The 18,385-nt window shown below is 41.9% G+C and overlaps 1 protein-coding gene across 1 annotated transcript in view; it reads left to right on the top strand.

Annotated features, from left to right (window-relative positions):
- The window catches only part of LOC143774865 (uncharacterized), a 42,284-nt gene that overhangs the window by 5,749 nt on the left and 18,150 nt on the right, over positions 1–18,385 (top strand). The window contains exons 2-5 of the mRNA XM_077262635.1: positions 11,758–11,898; positions 13,621–13,674; positions 16,820–16,864; positions 17,948–17,998. Of these exons, the coding sequence (XP_077118750.1) occupies positions 11,758–11,898; positions 13,621–13,674; positions 16,820–16,864; positions 17,948–17,998 (291 nt within the window). The remainder of the gene's footprint in view (positions 1–11,757; positions 11,899–13,620; positions 13,675–16,819; positions 16,865–17,947; positions 17,999–18,385) is intronic.

Here is an 18,385-nt window from a genome sequence, read left to right as displayed (position 1 = left end):
TCTTGGAGGAAAAGAATCTGTGCACCGTTTTTCCGTAATAATATGAGTATTTGACTATGCTTTGGAGGAACGTTAATACCTTTTACATTGAATGAGGCCACGGTGATCGAGTCTCCCTGGTTTCTTTCAGCCATTTGCATATGAAACAATGAGTCCTAATGCCAGAAGTGTACACCTGAGGTAGAATAACAGGTTAATCAACAAAGAACTATATGCAAAACATTCTCATCTGGGAAATACCCCAACATTAAAAATGAGACATAGTTGACCCAATCAGCAATCAAAGAAGGTTATATGAAATAAAAGAAACAACAAAATTTCTCACATAAATTTAAGCTCATCAAACTGACCTCACCCTCTTCCACTCTCACAGATGTCAACGTTAATAAACCATACAGTTATTACTGGGGTGAAAGCAGGGATAAGAGGTCTCCAGAGCCTTAGTTAAAACTAGGGAACCTTGAAAGATTCCACTCTAGCAAATAGAACTCTAAGTTCGGAACTGACAAAGATATCACAAAGTCCTCTCATGTTAAATGCCGTTTGAAGGAATTCTTCTTGACCTTTGGAGAGGTGGATTTCTTTTTGGTGGACCACTCCATTTGCCTTCAAGCTTCGGAATGTCTAATCCAAGATCCATAAGCATCCAGGAAGGGAATTGAATGGGATTGATATGCAGTAAGTCCCAAGAGTTCTCTAAATCCTCCGGAGTTTGCATGGTAATCTGACGGCCATCTTTGGTGATCCCAATACCAAATGGGAAGAGCCATTTAAATCTTAATCCTTTAGCTGCTAGTATTGCTGTCAGCGGTTTCAAAATTCTTTTCTTAGACAGAGAGGAGGGAGAGATGTCTTGAAATATTTGAAAATTCGTATCCCCATATGTCAATGGGGAATTCTCTCTGGCCCCTGCTAAAATTGCTGCAGTATCGAGGTAGTTGAGAAGTCCGCAGATTATATCCCTGGGTGGCTCAGAAACTTTAGGTTTTGGTCTAAGAGCTCTATGGACTCTTTCAATTATAATAGTGTCCTCTCTGTCCTGGCTCAGGATGGAAGAAAAAAATATCTTTGCAGACTTTATTAAGAGCTTCTGGGGCAAAGGACTCTGGTATACCCTTGATTCTTATATTTGTTCTCCTACTCCTGTTCTCTTGGTCTTCCATGGCCAGAGAGACCAGATTTATATGTTTTTGGTGGGACAGTAAGTGCTCTCTCATCGTATTAGAGGTTTCGATTAGGTCGGACTGGGTACTTTCCAATGTTTCAACTCTATGTCCAATATGTTTCACGTCAGACCTTAAGCCGGCGACTTTTTCAATCAAGGGTTTCATGCTAGTAGCTAAAAGTTTTTCATAAAGTTTTGTGATATAGGAACATGATCGTCTATGGTAGATTCCAAATCTGACTCATCTGAACTAATGTCCGAATTTTTGGGTAGTACAGGGGGTTCATTGTCCTGTCTTTGTGACTTGTCCAGGGACCGTCTAGTCTCTGATTTTTTTCATTAGAAATTTATCAAGTTTTCCGTGTGCGGTTGACTTCAGGTTCATAGAGGAATTTCTGGTTAGACTTTTTGCCCGTTCTTTACTGCTGCGTACCATTCTGTTAGTAAATTCATACGGGCGTGCTGTGATAGCTGGTTGGGCCCCCAAATGTGGTTAGATAGACATATTTAGAAAGTGTCCATTATATTTTTGAGATGACCAGCAGGTGGTGCATTTTACTCAAAAATCATGAGAATGGCCACAGCACTATTTAATGTCTGTATCTTTTGTTATCAAAATATGGACTGAAATGAAATTTGTACAGATTAATCCAATTCAATTACAGTCCTGCCAGTGCCAGAGTACAAAAAAGAGTTTATGTTTACAGCAGGATTAATTGCTGGTGGAGGAGGCTGGCGGGTTAAACTGTTACCTCACCAGAGCAGGGTGCAGCCAGGAACTCCGCAATGAAGTGCAAGCTTAAGATGGCGCCAATTTTGGTGGGAAATCTGCCGGTGTCCTTATCTCGCCCCCAAATATTGCATCTGTCAAGTTAAGTAAGGCTCTCTTTAAGTAACCCGAATTACAGGAGTTATTTGGCTCTCAGTCCCTTATGCCGAATCTGCTTCCCTAAGGGCTGCTAGGAAATGGTCTTGGGTCAGCGCCTGAGAGAGTGACTCACCGCTAGTTGTAGAAGAAGTGCTGGGGTCGGAGAAGCGCTGTCAGAGACCAGTCTTTCCTTGCCATTGATGTTAGGAGGGCGATTCTTCTTCTGTAGCTGGCTTCCCCGGCGGGAGACCAGTCGGCAGGAGACGCAATGGGAAATTGGACCCAACAGCAGTGAGGTGGCTCCGGGGTGCCCAGCAGTCAGATGAACTCCACAGGGCCTCCCCTAATGTTGCGTATACCCTGCGGTGGACCAGTCCTGGTGGCAGCAGTTGCCGTGAAGAGGCGGAGGGAGGGAAGCGCTGCTGTAGTGTCCCCGGCTTGCTCACCGACTGTGAGCTCTCTGCTCTCCTCTAGACACTAGAGCTCGGCCAAGAAAGCTCACCGGATCCCCAGGTGTGCAGGGAGAGAACTACGCCTCTGTAGGTCCGCAGCATGCAATCTCCAGTCCAGTGACAGGAGAGATATGGGAGGCGGCGCACACAGACGGCGGGTGGGATGTCGTGTAGTAAGCATTTTAAACCTAACAGTGATTCATATAATTGTAAGACATTGGAAATTCTTTATATATATATATATATATATATATATATATATATATATTATTCATATACCATCATATTAAGCAGAACTTTACAGACATCAGCATCTTTGTCCCCATTGGAGCTCGCAATCTAGATTTCCTATCAGTATGTCTTTGGATTGAAGAAGGAAACCCACACAAACACGGGGAGAACATACAAACTCTTTGCAGATGTTGTCCTTGGTGGGATTTCAACCAAGGACCGCAGCACTGCAAAGCAACAATGCTAACAACTGAGCAACCCCGTGCTGCAAATAACAATTTCTTTTTTCATTAAATTTGCAAAAATTTCTACATTTCTGTTTTTTTTTCAGTCAAGATGGGGTGCAGCGTGTACATTAATGTGAAAAAAATGAACTTTTTGAATTTACTAAATGGCTGCAATGAAACAAAGAGTGAAAAATTTAAAGGAGTCTGAATACTTTCCGTACCCACTGTATATACAGCTCTGGCAAAAAGTAAGAGACCACCACATCAAAACCCTGTCATGGGCAGCCTAATCTCCAGACCTGAACCCCATTGAAAACCTATAGAAAGTAGTCAAGAGGATGATGTGTAGTCATAAGCCATCAAACAAAGAAGAACTGCTTACATTTTTGTGCCAGAAGCAGTGTGAAAGACTGGTGGAAAGCATACCAAGACGCATGAAAGCTGTGATTAAAAATCATGGTTATTCCACAAAATATTGATTTCTAAATTCTTCCTGAGGTAAAGCATTAGTATTGTTGTTTCTAAATGATTTTGAACTTGTTTTCTTTGCATTATTTGAGGTCTGAAAGCACTGTTTTGTTTTGTTCTATTTTGACCATTTTTCTTTGCCAGAAAAAAAAAAAAATGTATTGCTTGGAAATTCGGAAATGTTGTCAGACGTTTATAGACTAAAAGAACAATTTACATATTACTCAAAAATACACCTATAAAGAAAAAAAATCAGACAAACTGAACATTTTGCAGTGGTCTCTTATTTTTTGCCAGAGCTGTGTATATATATATATACACTCACCGGCCACTTTATTAGGTACACCTGTCCAACTTCTTGTTAACACTTAATTTCTAATCAGCCAATCACATGGCGGCAACTCAGTGCATTTAGGCATGTAGACATGGTCAAGACAATCTCCTGCAGTTCAAACCGAGCATCAGTATGGGGAAGAAAGGTGATTTGAGTGCCTTTGAACGTGGCATGGTTGTTGGTGCCAGAAGGGCTGGTCTGAGTATTTCAGAAACTGCTGATCTACTGGGATTTTCACGCACAACCATCTCTAGGGTTTACAGAGAATGGTCCGAAAAAGAAAAAAAATCCAGTGAGCGGCAGTTCTGTGGGCGGAAATGCCTTGTTGATGCCAGAGGTCAGAGGAGAATGGGCAGACTGGTTCGAGCTGATAGAAAGGCAACAGTGACTCAAATCGCCACCCGTTACAACCAAGGTAGGCCTAAGAGCATCTCTGAACGCACAGTGCGTCGAACTTTGAGGCAGATGGGCTACAGCAGCAGAAGACCACACCGGGTACCACTCCTTTCAGCTAAGAACAGGAAACTGAGGCTACAATTTGTACAAGCTCATCGAAATTGGACAGTAGAAGATTGGAAAAACGTAGCTTGGTCTGATGAGTCTCGATTTCTGCTGCGACATTCGGATGGTAGGGTCAGAATTTGGCGTAAACAACATGAAAGCATGGATCCATCCTGCCTTGTATGGAGCATCTTTGGGATGTGCAGCCGACAAATCTGCGGCAACTGTGTGATGCCATCATGTCAATATGGACCAAAATCTCTGAGGAATGCTTCCAGCACCTTGTTGAATCTATGCCACGAAGAATTGAGGCAGTTCTGAAGGCAAAAGGGGGTCCAACCCGTTACTAGCATGGTGTACCTAATAAAGTGGCCGGTGAGTGTATATATATATATATATATATATATATATATATATATATATATATATATATTTTATGGCATTACCCCGGTGGTAAAAATGCCATGATATGGTAATTTGGAATTTTAATAATTACAGATGTGGAGATAAAATATGTATAGTTTTTTTCATTATTTTTTAAAATAGTATTTAAAGGTATTTAATCGGGAAATAAAACAAGCAATTTACATTTTTATTTACATTTTTATTTTTATTTTACATTTATTTATTTAATTTTTGTTTTTATTTTTCAGCTTTTTTTTTAAACTTTTTTGGTTATTCCCACTCTTGCACTTTTACATCCAGTTTCCTTATCACTAGTATAATAAACCTCAATAACTCTGTGTTCTAGTTTATAGTGTTTACTGTTATTGTGAACAGTTAAGTAAATTGAAGATGAAATGATCTCTAAAAGGCTTAAAGTTAAAAGTGACACATTTCCTTTGTATTTTAGGCAAAAAAAAATTGTAATTTCTTACATTATTATTATTATTATTTATTTAAATAGCACCATTAATTCCATGGTGCTGTACATGAGAAAGGGGTTACATACAGGGTTATAGATATCATTTACAGTAAACAAGTTTACAGTGACAGACTGGTACAGAGGGGAGAGGACCCTGTCCTTGCGGACTTACATTCTATGGACATTTTAAAATTACAGAAAGGAAAGTGGGACGATGCAAATGTATGGGCACCCTGCATGGTTAGTACCTAGTAGCCACCCTTTGTCAAGTATCACAGCTTGTAAATACTTTTTATAGCCAGACAAGAGTCTTTTATTTCTTGTTTGAGGGATGTTCATCCATTCTTCCTTGGAAAATTCTTCCAGTTCTGTGAGATTCCTGGGTTGTCTTACATCCTCTGCTATTTTGAGGTCTAGCCACAGATTTTCAATGATGTTCAGATCAGGGGACTGTGAGGGTCATTGAAAAACCTTCAGCTTGTGTCTTTTGAGGTCGTCTATTGTGGTTTTTGATGTGTGATTACGATCATTATCCATTTGTAGAAGCCATCCTCTTTTCAACGTCAGCTTTTTTAACAGATGATGTTCTGTTTGCACCAAAAATTTGCTAAAATTTTATTAAATCCATTCTTCCCTCTACCCATGAAATGTGCCATTGGCTGCAACACAACCCCAAAGCATGATTGATCCAACCCAATGCTTAGCGGATGTGAGAGGTTCTTTTCCTGAAATTCTGTGCTCTTTTTTCTCCACACATACCTTTAATCATTGTGGCCAAAGAATTCTATTTTAACCTCATCGGTCCACAGGACTTGTTTCCAAAATGTATCACACTTTTTTAGATGTCCGTTTGAATACTTTTTCCCAAAAAATTTGGGGAGGATTTTTTAAGTCCTCTTTTTGTGTCTGTGAGCTTTGTTTGATCTTTAGCGTTAGGACTGGCAAAATGTAAGGACCCTTGACGTGGGTTGCTTACGTATTGTGGCCCCAATATTAACCAATACCTTACATACATTGATATGTTTTTTTTGCACTTTATCTTGCAGGGTGCAGTTGGACCAAGATGGCTCTGTAAACTGTAGGCCTCTGTTCACACAGCATGCATTTTGTAGCACTGGGCGGCCCACCTGTATGTGCGTTAGTAATAGGCTGTAAGCCAGATGCTCTGCATTGCCTTTGTGACTAATGCAACATACAGACTATTATCTTTTATCTTTTTGTGCACTAAAAACAGCCAACACTGGATTGAAAGTGGTTGTTTCATCGGTATTGTCGCACCTGTGTTTCAGCCATCATTAATCGGGTCCGCTGCCCCCTGCCAGTGCATTTGTTTTGGAGGCCTGAGCAGGTGGTCATCTCTGCTTTTTTCTCTGCGACTTTTTGCATACTTTTGATGCTGAATATTATGGTGAGCACGCGGAAGTGTTTTTCTTCTGATGACTCTTCCATGAAGGCTATATTTGTGCAGGTGTCTTCGAACATTAGAACAATGTACCACAACTCCAGAGTCTGCTAAATCTTCCTGAAGGTCTTTTTCAGTCAAGCATGGCTTCTGATTTGCCTCTCTAGCATTCCGACGAGCAGCTCTGACTGAAATTGTGCTTGGTCTTCCAGACTTTATCTTCACCTCCACAGTTCTTGTTAAATGCCATTTCTTAATTACATTTCAAACTGAGGCAGGGGACACTTTAAAATGCTTTGCTATCTTCATTTAGCCTTCTCCTACTCTGTGAGACTCTTTCATTTTCAGAGTGTTAGGTAGCTGCTTAGAAGAACCCATGGCAGCTGATTTTGGTACAACGTTAGTAGAGGCTGGGTTTTTTTATAATAACAATTATGGTTCCTTCTCATTGCAAATAAGAATTAAATTTCAATGTTTTTGAACTGTTTTTTTTTTTCTGTTCACTGGACCATTCTAGTGCACTGCTGACATCAATAGTCTTTACTAAGGTGTGGCTGAGCATCATTACATTAAGATAGGCTTTTATGAGTCACCCTGCCATGTCTTGCTTGATCAACCACCCATAAAGTGTTCTTCCTGTCCTGAAGCAAAGGGGCAAAGTGTAACCTCTGCGGTAGGGCAGAAATAGATGTTCCCAAAGGACAGCCTAAAATAGCAAAACTAACATTTACCATAAGAAATGCTCCATATCATAATTTCAGTTTCGATTTACTCTGTACACTTTAGAAAATAAAGAAATATATTGAACTTTTGTCAGTGTTTGGGTATTTGAGGTGAAAAATAGTTCAATAGAGAGGAGAACTTATCTGCTTAAGACTCCATGACCATATCTTACGGCCTATGGTTGATGACGCACCCGGCAGTGTGGCCAGAGGTAGACACAGGCATCTCGGGTAGCCACTGTGCAATATAGTGAATGGGTCTTTTATTATCCAGCATCTCATGATATAACACCACCGAATGTCTCACTTACAACTGACAAATAGCTATAAAAATTAATTAGTGCAGGTATTCGAGTGTGGCCACCATCTTCTGGCCATGTGTCCTGGTTGCTCATTTGTAGTTGGAGAAATTTGGTGATGGCGCAGTCCAGTGCTGAGCTGATGCTGATGCAGGGATCAGGAGTGACCAGTAAAAATGTATATGAGGCTAAGTAATGTTGGGAGAGCAGAACAGTGCGACTCAGACCGCATGTAATGCCAGAAGATCCGGCAGCATTCACTAGCGCATGGCAAAAGGTGTGGGGAGAGGAGCTGTCCATCAGGACCAGATTGTTACCTTTTGAGGACTTTCACATTTTTGTATTTTTCTATCTACTGGCTAACATGGTACAAAGAGATATATGTTACTCCTTTAGTAGTAAAGTGATTCCTCCTGTGGTGCACAGATAGGGGGAAAAGTGTCCAGTACTGTACAGGGCACCATCCAAACTAGTCCTGATTGGAGCTCAGATGTTTGAAAAAGGTGCATTTCAGGAATGTACAGTTTCTGACTTTTTTGTAGAGTGACACAGTTAATGATGATTATTATTTTGATCACAACATGAGTATTTGACAAAGGTGAGGCAAGGGACAACCTGATAGGTAGGATTTATTGTTGTTCACCCAAATATCGGCAGGAGAATTGAAAAGCAAATTAACATTGATGTGGAGGAATTGGAGTGCACTGCATAGAGGATTGACCTCTACCTCAATAACTACTATAACAATTAATTGAATTGTGACCAATGTGTGATAATTCATCATCGGTATACCACCCCATTTATGCCCATATGGCTTGATGGGTACCGATTGCAGGGAAGGAACAACTCTATGGTTTTACAATGTGATGTTCAACTGGAAAGTTTGGCTATAACATTTGGATCTCTACCTACCTTCGACTATAGACTAAAGACAGACCTAACAGCACACCATATGGTAAGCCACAGTATTACAAGCAGAACCTGCAGGCTTTGATGATAGCACACACTTAGAGCAGGTGCAGACAATCGTATTTTTGGTGCAAGTGTGATCCGACAAAACTTCACATAGTTCGCAGACTAATGGAGAAGATGGAAACATTTTTTTTTTCTCCATCTTCTCCTCATCCGACAAAATCGGATCACAATATGATAAAAATCTGATCTCACCCTGAAATGCCATTACTTACAGATAGCTGAAATACTTTATATCATTATCTCAACATTACGTCAATTGAAAAAAATGTCTGGTTTGGAAAAAAACATTTAAAATACGTCAATCGTTAGTAAGAGTGGTTGTGAGAAGATTCCCTCACCATTTAGCAGTTCTATGGATTACATCAGTACATTGAATTCAACGAGAACTGTATAAAAAGGATTGTCCAAAGCAGAAAAAACTTAACTATTCTATATTTTGAGATGTTGGTCCAAACTATACACTCCCTGATGTTGCACGCAGAAGCAGCTTTGCCTCTCCAGGATCAGACAAGTGCAGGGCAGATCTATTTTCAGGGCCTATTCAGACATTCAGTATTTGGTCAGTATTTTACATCAGTATTTGTAAGTCAAAACCAGGAGTGGGTGATAAATACAGAAGTGGTGATGTGTTTCTATTAAACTTTTCCTCTGATTGTTCCTCTCCTGATTTTGGCTTACAGATACTGATGTAAAATACTGACCAAATTCTGACCGTGTGTGATCATGGCCTCAGAGCGATGCTTGCAAGCAGAGGTGTATCTATGGTTTCTGACACCCGGGGCAAGAGTTCAGTTTGGCGCCCACCCCAGGACATATGCGATTTGCACACTTAGTCATGTACCGACGAGCCGCTCTCCCTAATGCTCTCAATGTTCAGTGAATAACAGAGAAGCAGAAGAGAAGCTCGTTGTCACAGGACCATAAGTATGAAAATCGCATATGAGTGAAGTGTCCATGTGATGACTGCTAGAACCTGCAGAGCTGAATCCTGACATCGCAGCTTCTGAATTCTCACAACTAATGCACTGCACACTTTTAGGATTCTCCTTTGTCGGTGGACGGTCATGTCAGCACAAGTATGTGATTTGTATACTTCTGACCACATTCCGACTAGACGTGCCCGGCCTCACTCAGTTCATTTTCATTGAGTGAGGCCACACATATCTAGTCAGCACGTGACCACATGTATGTAAATTGCCGGCACGAAAGAATCCTGACAGCGTGCAGTGCGCACTGTGAAAACTCAAAAGTCTACAGTCACAAAGAATGACTGCAGACTCATTACAAACCTGGACATCCCCTTTAATGCTCCTAACATAAATAAAAACATGAGAGTTAGTTAGTATCACAAATAACATTTACATCCAGGTACCTTATAGATGACGTCACCTCTGGAGTCGTTCTCCTTCATTTCTTCATCTTGTCCAGACCCCATGATGAGTTTTCTCATCCACAGCCGTCTCTGCAGACTTCCATCTTCTCCGCCAAAAATTTCCACATGATGAACTTAAAGATACAAGTGTCATTATAATGCTCCTGAATAAAAAATTGCCCCTTACTGTCTGCACAAAATATGACCCCCACATTGTCCTACTTATGGTACATGCTCTTCACACTGATCTCTCCTTTCCATACTGGCCCCCTCTTCACACTGTCCTCTCACACTGTCCTCTCACACTGTCCTCTCACACTGTTCTCTCACACTGTGTCCCCCCTATAGGGCCCAGTATTTATACTCTCTCATCACACTCCCCCTCCTAGGTATACTGTCCCCTCCTGGCTGTGCCCTTACACTGTCCCTCCATGCTACAAACCCACTACTCGGTTTCTATTCTGTGCCCACTCACTTTTCTCCCCCCATACTGTCTCATCACACTATTCCCCTCCCAACTCATACTGTCTCCTCTCACATCCCTCCTGTTCACCATACTGTTTCCTCATATATTTACCCCCTCACTTTCTATACTGTCTGCTCACCTGACTCCCTATACTGTGTCTGCACACATCCCATCGCCCTCATACATGTTTCCTCATACATGCCCTCATTCCCCACATAGCCCCTCATCATCCCCCATTCCCCACACAGCCTCTTATCATCCACTACACAGCCCCTCATCATCATCCTCCCATACCCCACACAACCTCTCATCCACTACACAGCCCCTCATTATTATCCCTCCATTCCCCACACAGCCTCTCATTATCCACTACACAGCCCCTCATCATCATCCCACATTCCCCACACAGCCTCTTATCATCCACTACACAGCCTCATCATCATCCCCCCATTCCCCACACAGCCCCTCATCATCCCCCCATTCCCCACACAGCCTCTTATCATCCACTACACAGCCCCTCATCATTATCCCTCCATTACCCACACAGCCTCTCATCATCCACTACACAGCCCCTCATCATTATCCCTCCATTCCCCACACAGCCTCTTATCATCCACTACACAGCCCCTCATCATCATCCCCCATTTCCCCACACAGCCTCTTATCATACACTACACAGCCCCTCATCATCATCCACCCATTTCCCCACACAGCCTCTTGTCATCCACTACACAGCCCCTCATCATTATCACCCCATTCCGCACACAGCACCTCATTATCCCTCAATTCCCCACACAGCCTCTCATCATCCCCCCATTCCCCACACACCTCGGTAATCTCCTCACACGGTTCCATGCTGCAGACCCTCAGTCCTTTCCTCACAGGGCTCCATCAGCCTCAGCAGCTTCCTGCTAGTGTCTTCACTGGACTGAAGAAGGCCCCGCCCCTTTCGGTGACATAATTACCTCCCGAAATCACCTCCGTTCTAGTCAGATCTTCAATTGTACTCGTGTCTGTAAGATACGAGTACAATTGAATACTGGGAGCCGGTGCGCTTCAGTTTCTCTGTGCCGGCTGTCAGCTTGACAGTTGGCACAGAGAACAGCTGACTCCCAGTCCGGGGGCAGCAGAATGCAGCTGCCAGGGGAGACACTGCGGACCGCCGCATTAGGCGGCCCAACTGCGCCCCCCTGCCAGCTGCGCCCGGGGCACATGCCCCAGCTGCCCCCCCTAGATATGTCACTGCTTGCAAGCTCTATAGGAAAGGGCTTTTAAACACTGCATGGAAAATCCTTCCATTCCATTCACAATTTATACATTTATACTGTTGAGAAAAATTTTTTAAGGATACTTTATACGTACAATAAATAAGTAAAATTAATTGCATATTAACTTTGCCTTTATCTTCAGTCTTCACTTCAACTAAAGATAATGATGACGACGATGATGATGATTATGAGAACACCAACCCTTGTGACAAAGCACCAGTTGTGCCCTCCAGAAGTGCTAGGAGAACAAAGAAAGCTCTCAAAATTGACTTGCCTTTGAAATGTAAAGTAATGTTTTTGTCAGTGTTGTAACACATTGCTGAAAAAGGCCATTTTTCCCAAATGGTCGGCACGTGATCACAAATCTTCAATGAGCAGTCACATGATGACCACCGGGAGTGTGAAATATGCCAAATCCTGAGGCCACGTTCACACTATCAGTATTTGGTCTGTATTTTACCTCAGTATTTGTAAGCCAAAACCAAGAGTGGAACAACCAGAGGAAAAGTATAATAGAAACACGTCACCACTTCTGTATTTATCACCCACTCATGGTTTTGGCTTACAAATACTGATGTAAGATACTGACCAAATACTGACAGTGTGAACAGGGCCTAACAGTGTTTATATTACACACTGCCAGGACTGAGCATGTTACTTACCCTCTCTAGTTATATACAGTACATGGCTAGAAAACCCCTTATATATATTTATTATTAAGTTTTACACTAATACCCTGTGTATGTTATGGTTTTATTGGGAAACAAGCCCTGAAGGTAAGAGGACAGTTGGGCTTGGATGACTTCTGGGCAGTATTACTAGGTGAATGCGTCTGTGGTCTTGAGATATCTAAAGTAGAACACATGAAAGCTGCTGTGTGTGGTGCTCAAATGGAGCAAAAATTCATTGAGTAGTTTGGAGTTGAGCGGGAACATGGTGGTTTATGTTATGTTTGGGTAAGCTTCAGAATGCTCCCAGCATGACCAAATGCATGAAGTGTTGTTTTCCCATCAGTAAGATCAGGCAGGAAAGACTTGAGCAGCTGATGGGTGCCCAAAACAGCTTGTGACTTTTTGGTGAGGGATGGACCCGTATTTTTAACCACTGGTGGACACAAACAGAAAAGGGCCCCATGTGCAAAAACAATACAGTGGCCCCTTGCAGTCCAACAGCTTATCATAATGCACAATTTCACCTGTTTGGGGTGGAAATGGGCCCTTTACCTCTTGAATCCTTGAGTCATTGTGTGGCTGCACAGGTTGCACCAATGTTATGTCCACCCCTGGCTTTAACAGGGTGCTGCCTATATCAATGGATGGGTGTTTGTCTATTTGACTGTCTCTGGTGTGAAGCTGCTACTGAGAGTGAGAGGTGAAGCAAAGCAAAGGCACGCAAAAGAGAGCATGCCCGCAGCCTTGACTGAGTACATGACCAGAAAAGAGCTTGCTGTGAGAGAGATTGTCATGTGAACGGTAGTCTTGGAGTGTGAAAGAGTCCTTGGGGCTATAAATGGTTTAAATATTTGGTTGTGGATAGGACTATGACACCGAAGTAGAAACAGGTCAGACAGGGTGCATCTGGTGAGAGAGATGCCCTACCCCTGTGGGAGGGTTGCAGAGTAGATGCGTGAGTGAGTCCAGTGGAGTGGTGAAGTGTGAATCCTGGCTAGGCTCAAAGGAAATCCTGAGAATGCTGAGTCAGAATAAGGGCTAATGCCAGTGAAAATGCATCTAAAGTAGTGAGAAAAAGAATATTAGAAATTACTACTAACAACTTGTATAAAGTAACTGTAATGTTCAAAGACTATACCTCCCACTGAAACCGTTCCAGTCAAAAATGTTGAACTGTTTCCTATGTTGTGACTTCCTGTTGGAGCATCCACATTGTTGCCTGGTCTTGGTAGATGGAGGACGTAGCAACATCCAACCGATCTCTAACATTCTGTGCAAAAATTAATGTTGTAAAATAGCCTAACTAAGAGTAACATATGTTACCTGAACTACAGGTATGGATAAGTCGGCAAAACAACATCCATCAGTTTGGACAACTCCTCAGAAAGGTAAGTCATGGATTCTTTAATGCGGGTTTTATTACTCCAGAATTTGTATTTGTTTTCTCCATTCAGTTTAATATCTAAGAGCATAATTTAGGGCACAGTGTCTTGGCAATAACACCAGACAGGTGCTTTGTTCCATAGGGTTTAAAAAGCTACTCTTCCTTGGCCTAGAATTGCAGATGCAAGTTTTGGGGCAACAAAAAGAAAGCATAACCAAGAATTATAACATCAGTAGGTCATGTCAACATGTTATGATCTGTAGACAGTTTTATATATGAGACGTTACCTGCCTGAACTAATCATTATCCATCATATATGCAGTGGCTCAACACTCCATAGAAGATTGCATGATTTGGGCACTTTTTAGACCTATTAATGCTGGCAAACACCAAAGACTTTTGATCATTTTGATCTCAAGCTTATCGCCTGTATTTCCTCCCTTGGTCTATGCATTCATTTTCCCTATCCCACTTTCCATCATCTACAGTTATCACTAGCTGCACATCAACTTGAGTGGATATGGATTTTCTTAGATGTTGGTCCACATAGAAAATTATCTGCCTTCCGATTCAACAATAGGAGGTGCTGAGCTTCCTTCAGGTGCTCCCTCTTTTAACCCTGGGTCATTCCCACCTCTTATAGAAAATACTCTGCCTTCTACCCTAGTCTTGATGTTGATGTCTGCCATAAAATAATGTCCATGGTCTATGTCATGATTCTTCTTCCATTTAGTGTGTCTTGGATGCAGAGATGACACCTCAGTTGTCAAATCTAGTGCGGGGAAGTGCTGAACTGTCAGTATTTTGATACACAGCTCAGCCATCCAATCTGAGACTGGGAGGTCCTGCGCTTCCTACAGGTGTTCCCTGTTTTAAGTGATTGCCCAGCACTTAATTAAGCTGTCATTACCAGATCTCTGTCAATCATAGCAATCATAGCAATACCTCATTGGTGTTTGTGTGCTTTGTATTCCTGTGCTTTATTTGTTGATCTATTGCTGCCTGATATTGGACCTCATTCTGACCATCCATTTGCCTAGCCCCTTTGCTCTGATTTGCTATCTTCCTGGTATTCTGACCTCGGACCATGACTGGACTATGCCTTTGACTTTCCTCCTTTAGTTACAACGTGCTGTTTTGGTTTCTAACCCTAAAATGTTATGACCACCCTGCATCACGGCCTGTCCGTGAGTAGTTGCATGTAAAAAAGCCACGGAGACACCATCACGTGTTTCTCAACGCAAGCAATGAATAGCCAGGTCTTTCACCTTGAAGGAACAACCACGGGAAGGGCAGCATCCAAAAAGGAAAACCACCTATGCCAAAACATGGTATCCATCCACAGACAGCTGTTTCGGGGTATTTGCCCCTCATCAGTGTGGAGTAGGAAACTGGCTATTAGGAGCAGTGCCTAGTGAAAAGACTATAAACATAAGGATGAATGACCTCGGGGAGATCAAAACATCCAACACCGTGAGTAGTGACTGGCATCACATTATGATTGGCCATGTGCCATACACTTTTTTTCCCACCAGTGGATTCAGTTCGTATACTCTGTGATTAGATGGTGAATCTGCCCCAGATTTTCCAGGATCTGGCCAGGGAGCACCAGAAGCTAGAATCTTCACAGTCCCAGCTGCAGGGTCAGCTTTGTAGTACCATAGGTGCTTCCCAAAGCCTCAGCTACTGACTGTAGTTAATGCTTCAGTACCTACTGACGTGCAGTTGGACTCTCCTGAACCAGTAGTGTCACTTCCTGATACATTTTCAGGAGAGAAAGACCAGTTTAGGGTATTCAGGGAAAGGCAAAGAACCTGAATCTGACAGATGGGGACCACACTGCTGAGGATTATAGTTCAAATTCCTGCAATGGTCTTCTGAGGAATGATGCAGCTCACAGGTGCCAGTTCCACAGAAGTCTTTCTTATACTCTTAAGGATGTTGTGGTTCTGTGTACTCCACCTCGTTCCTTAGGGGAGGCAATGACTCAGGTCATTTGACTGGATCATAGCATTCGGGACACATGTGATCAGCGACAAGGGTTTTTGGTCATTCTTCCCGAGTCCATCCACTTACCTGGGGCAGAACCAATGTAGATTGGATTTGCCAGCTCTCGGACCATTTATAGGAGATGTCGGCACAGTCTTGGGTTCTGCCTCTATTGTGGTCATGCTGGACATTTCCTTAAGGAGTGCTTGGCACTCCCTCAAGCAAGCAAGCCAACGGAAAATGCTTAAATCTGGGTGATTGTTGAGGTGGTCATGCAGACTCCCAGGTACCTTTTTACTCCTCAGACAAAATACAAACGTGGATCTACTTTTTAAAGGGAACCTGTCACCCCCAAAATCGAAGATGAGCTAAGCCCACCAGCATCAGGGGCTTATCTACAGCATTCTGTAATGCTGTAGATAAGCCCCCAATGTATCCTGAAAGATGAGAAAAAGAGGTTATACTCACCCAGGGGCGGTCCGGTCCGGTTCTGGTCCGATGGGCATCGCTGTCCGAGGCCTCACATCTTCTTATGATGACGTCCTCTTCTTGTCTTCACGCTGCGGCTCCGGCGCAGGTGTACTTTGTCTGCCCTGTTGAGGGCAGAGCAAAGTACTGCAGTGCACAGGCGCCGGGAAAGGTCAGAGAGGTGACTATATATGAGAAATATTTAGTCACTTTTCAGTTTCAGGATGGAAGGTCACTTGAACTCCTTTTACTGCAACTTAACATGTAGTCAAAACATTTTTCATCGGCTGTATCCAGGGTTAGCTCACTCATAGAGATTTTACAAGCTAACAATGAGTTTTAATATCAAGTGTATAAATCCAAACTGTATAAATCATAATAAAGGCAGCAATTTTTAATTTCTTTTGTAAAAATAAGTTGGTGTTTGGCTGATAGCATAGACTTATCAATGTATTTATTCCAGTTGTTTTCTGCAAATATATGGAAAAGTATGTTGTTTAGAAACTTATATTATATATATATATATTATATATTTATAAATCATTCACATCACTTTTTATGACATAGTGATGAAGGTAAAGTGAGCATCCCTTAAGGTGTTGATGACGGATCTACAGTATATAGTCTACTATATAATAGTGCTATGTCTTTTATTACTGCTCATAAATTACATATATTTTTTCTATCTATAGAAATTTTTCCTAAGGAGACTTCGAAATTTCACTCACCGCATATAGGTGAGAATATAAAGCATAGAAAATTGTCATTCTACAGGTCCTCTACCTTCAACTACTGTGTACTGTCATACAGTGTACACAGAAAAATCATGTAATATATACCAACATATGGTGATCAAGTAACACCTCTATAATAAGATTTTCTATTAGCAGTTTTATTTACGTCTAAACAAAACCCCTATGCAGGTATTATAAAGATTCATGGTGGTTGCAAGGCACAAGTACCAGGCCACCAACAGCAGGGGCATTATGATCTATGTGTAACCTTGTGGGTAGCACTTCCCTAAGGGTGACCCTGGGACACTTGAGAGGGTAATATTATATAAAGTAGACAGAATGTAGCATAGGTTTCCAGTGCCTGAGCCAAGTCAAGTATTTTCTGCCCCCCCCCCAAAGCCATAGACCGTTACAACTCCCTGAGTTCTTTATACCAGTCCAGTATCGAATCTTTTAGCCCCCAAGAATAATAACATACTGATATAATTATAATAATATTAGAATAATAGGAAAGTAATAATATAGTAATGAAACTCATTTTATCATTCTGAGAACCTTGTCATCACAGTCACTGTCTATGAAGAGCGCAGCAGCCAGTGAGAAACTCATCTTAATTGTTGCGCTCTACATAGGAGCTATTGGCACCGTGGCACCAACTGAATTGTCAAAGCAGCCCCTAGTTGCTTTTCTCTAGTTCTCCAGCTGCTGTAGAGCCATCACTTACTACACCCCTGTGCTACTCAAAGAATAAGCAACAGTTGAGCAGAAGCCAAATTTTGCACCCTCATAAAATTTGTCACCTGGGGCAACCTCCTCTATACCCTTCTCGCTGAAGGCAAATTTAATATCATGGGGCTAACACAATAAGGTAACTGCCATTAATCCCAATAACATTGCCAGGAAGAAGAACTGTTCTCCAACCTCCATTGTCTTAAAAAAAGCATAATAAGTTCCATAGGAAATTCACCGGTCAATATTGTAATGCATCAATAATGCAGCTCCAAAGTGCCAAGTGACAATTTGGCTCTGCTACAATGATATGGACATAAAAGCTTCAGTTTGACATTTCATTGTTTCCATTTTCAGGTCTTGATTTTTCCTCAGGAGCAGTTAACTCAGCATTTTCAGATATAGCAGGTAACCATCTAGTCATTGAGAGTCAATGCGAATAGTGTTGTGTCTCATACAACCCCTGGCAAAAATTATGGAATCACCGGCCTTGGAGGATGTTCATTCAGTTGTTTAATTTTGTAGAAAAAAAGCAGATCCCAGACATGGCACAAAACTACAGTCATTTCAAATGGCAACTTTCTGGCTTTAAGAAACACTAAAAGAAAACAAGAGCAAAAAATGTGGTAGTCAGTAATAGTTACTTTTTTTAACAAAGCATAGGGGAAAAATTATGGAATCACTCAATTCTGAGGAAAAAATTATGGAATCACCCTGTAAATTTTCAGACCCAAAAATAACACCTGTATCAAATTAGATCTGCTCATTAGTCTGCATCTAAAAAGGAGTGATCAC

This window comes from Ranitomeya variabilis, chromosome 5 (genome assembly GCF_051348905.1).
Source record: "Ranitomeya variabilis isolate aRanVar5 chromosome 5, aRanVar5.hap1, whole genome shotgun sequence".
Lineage (NCBI taxonomy): Eukaryota > Metazoa > Chordata > Amphibia > Anura > Dendrobatidae > Ranitomeya > Ranitomeya variabilis.
Note: the sequence above shows the minus strand (reverse complement) of the source record. Positions and strands in the feature narration are given on the sequence as shown.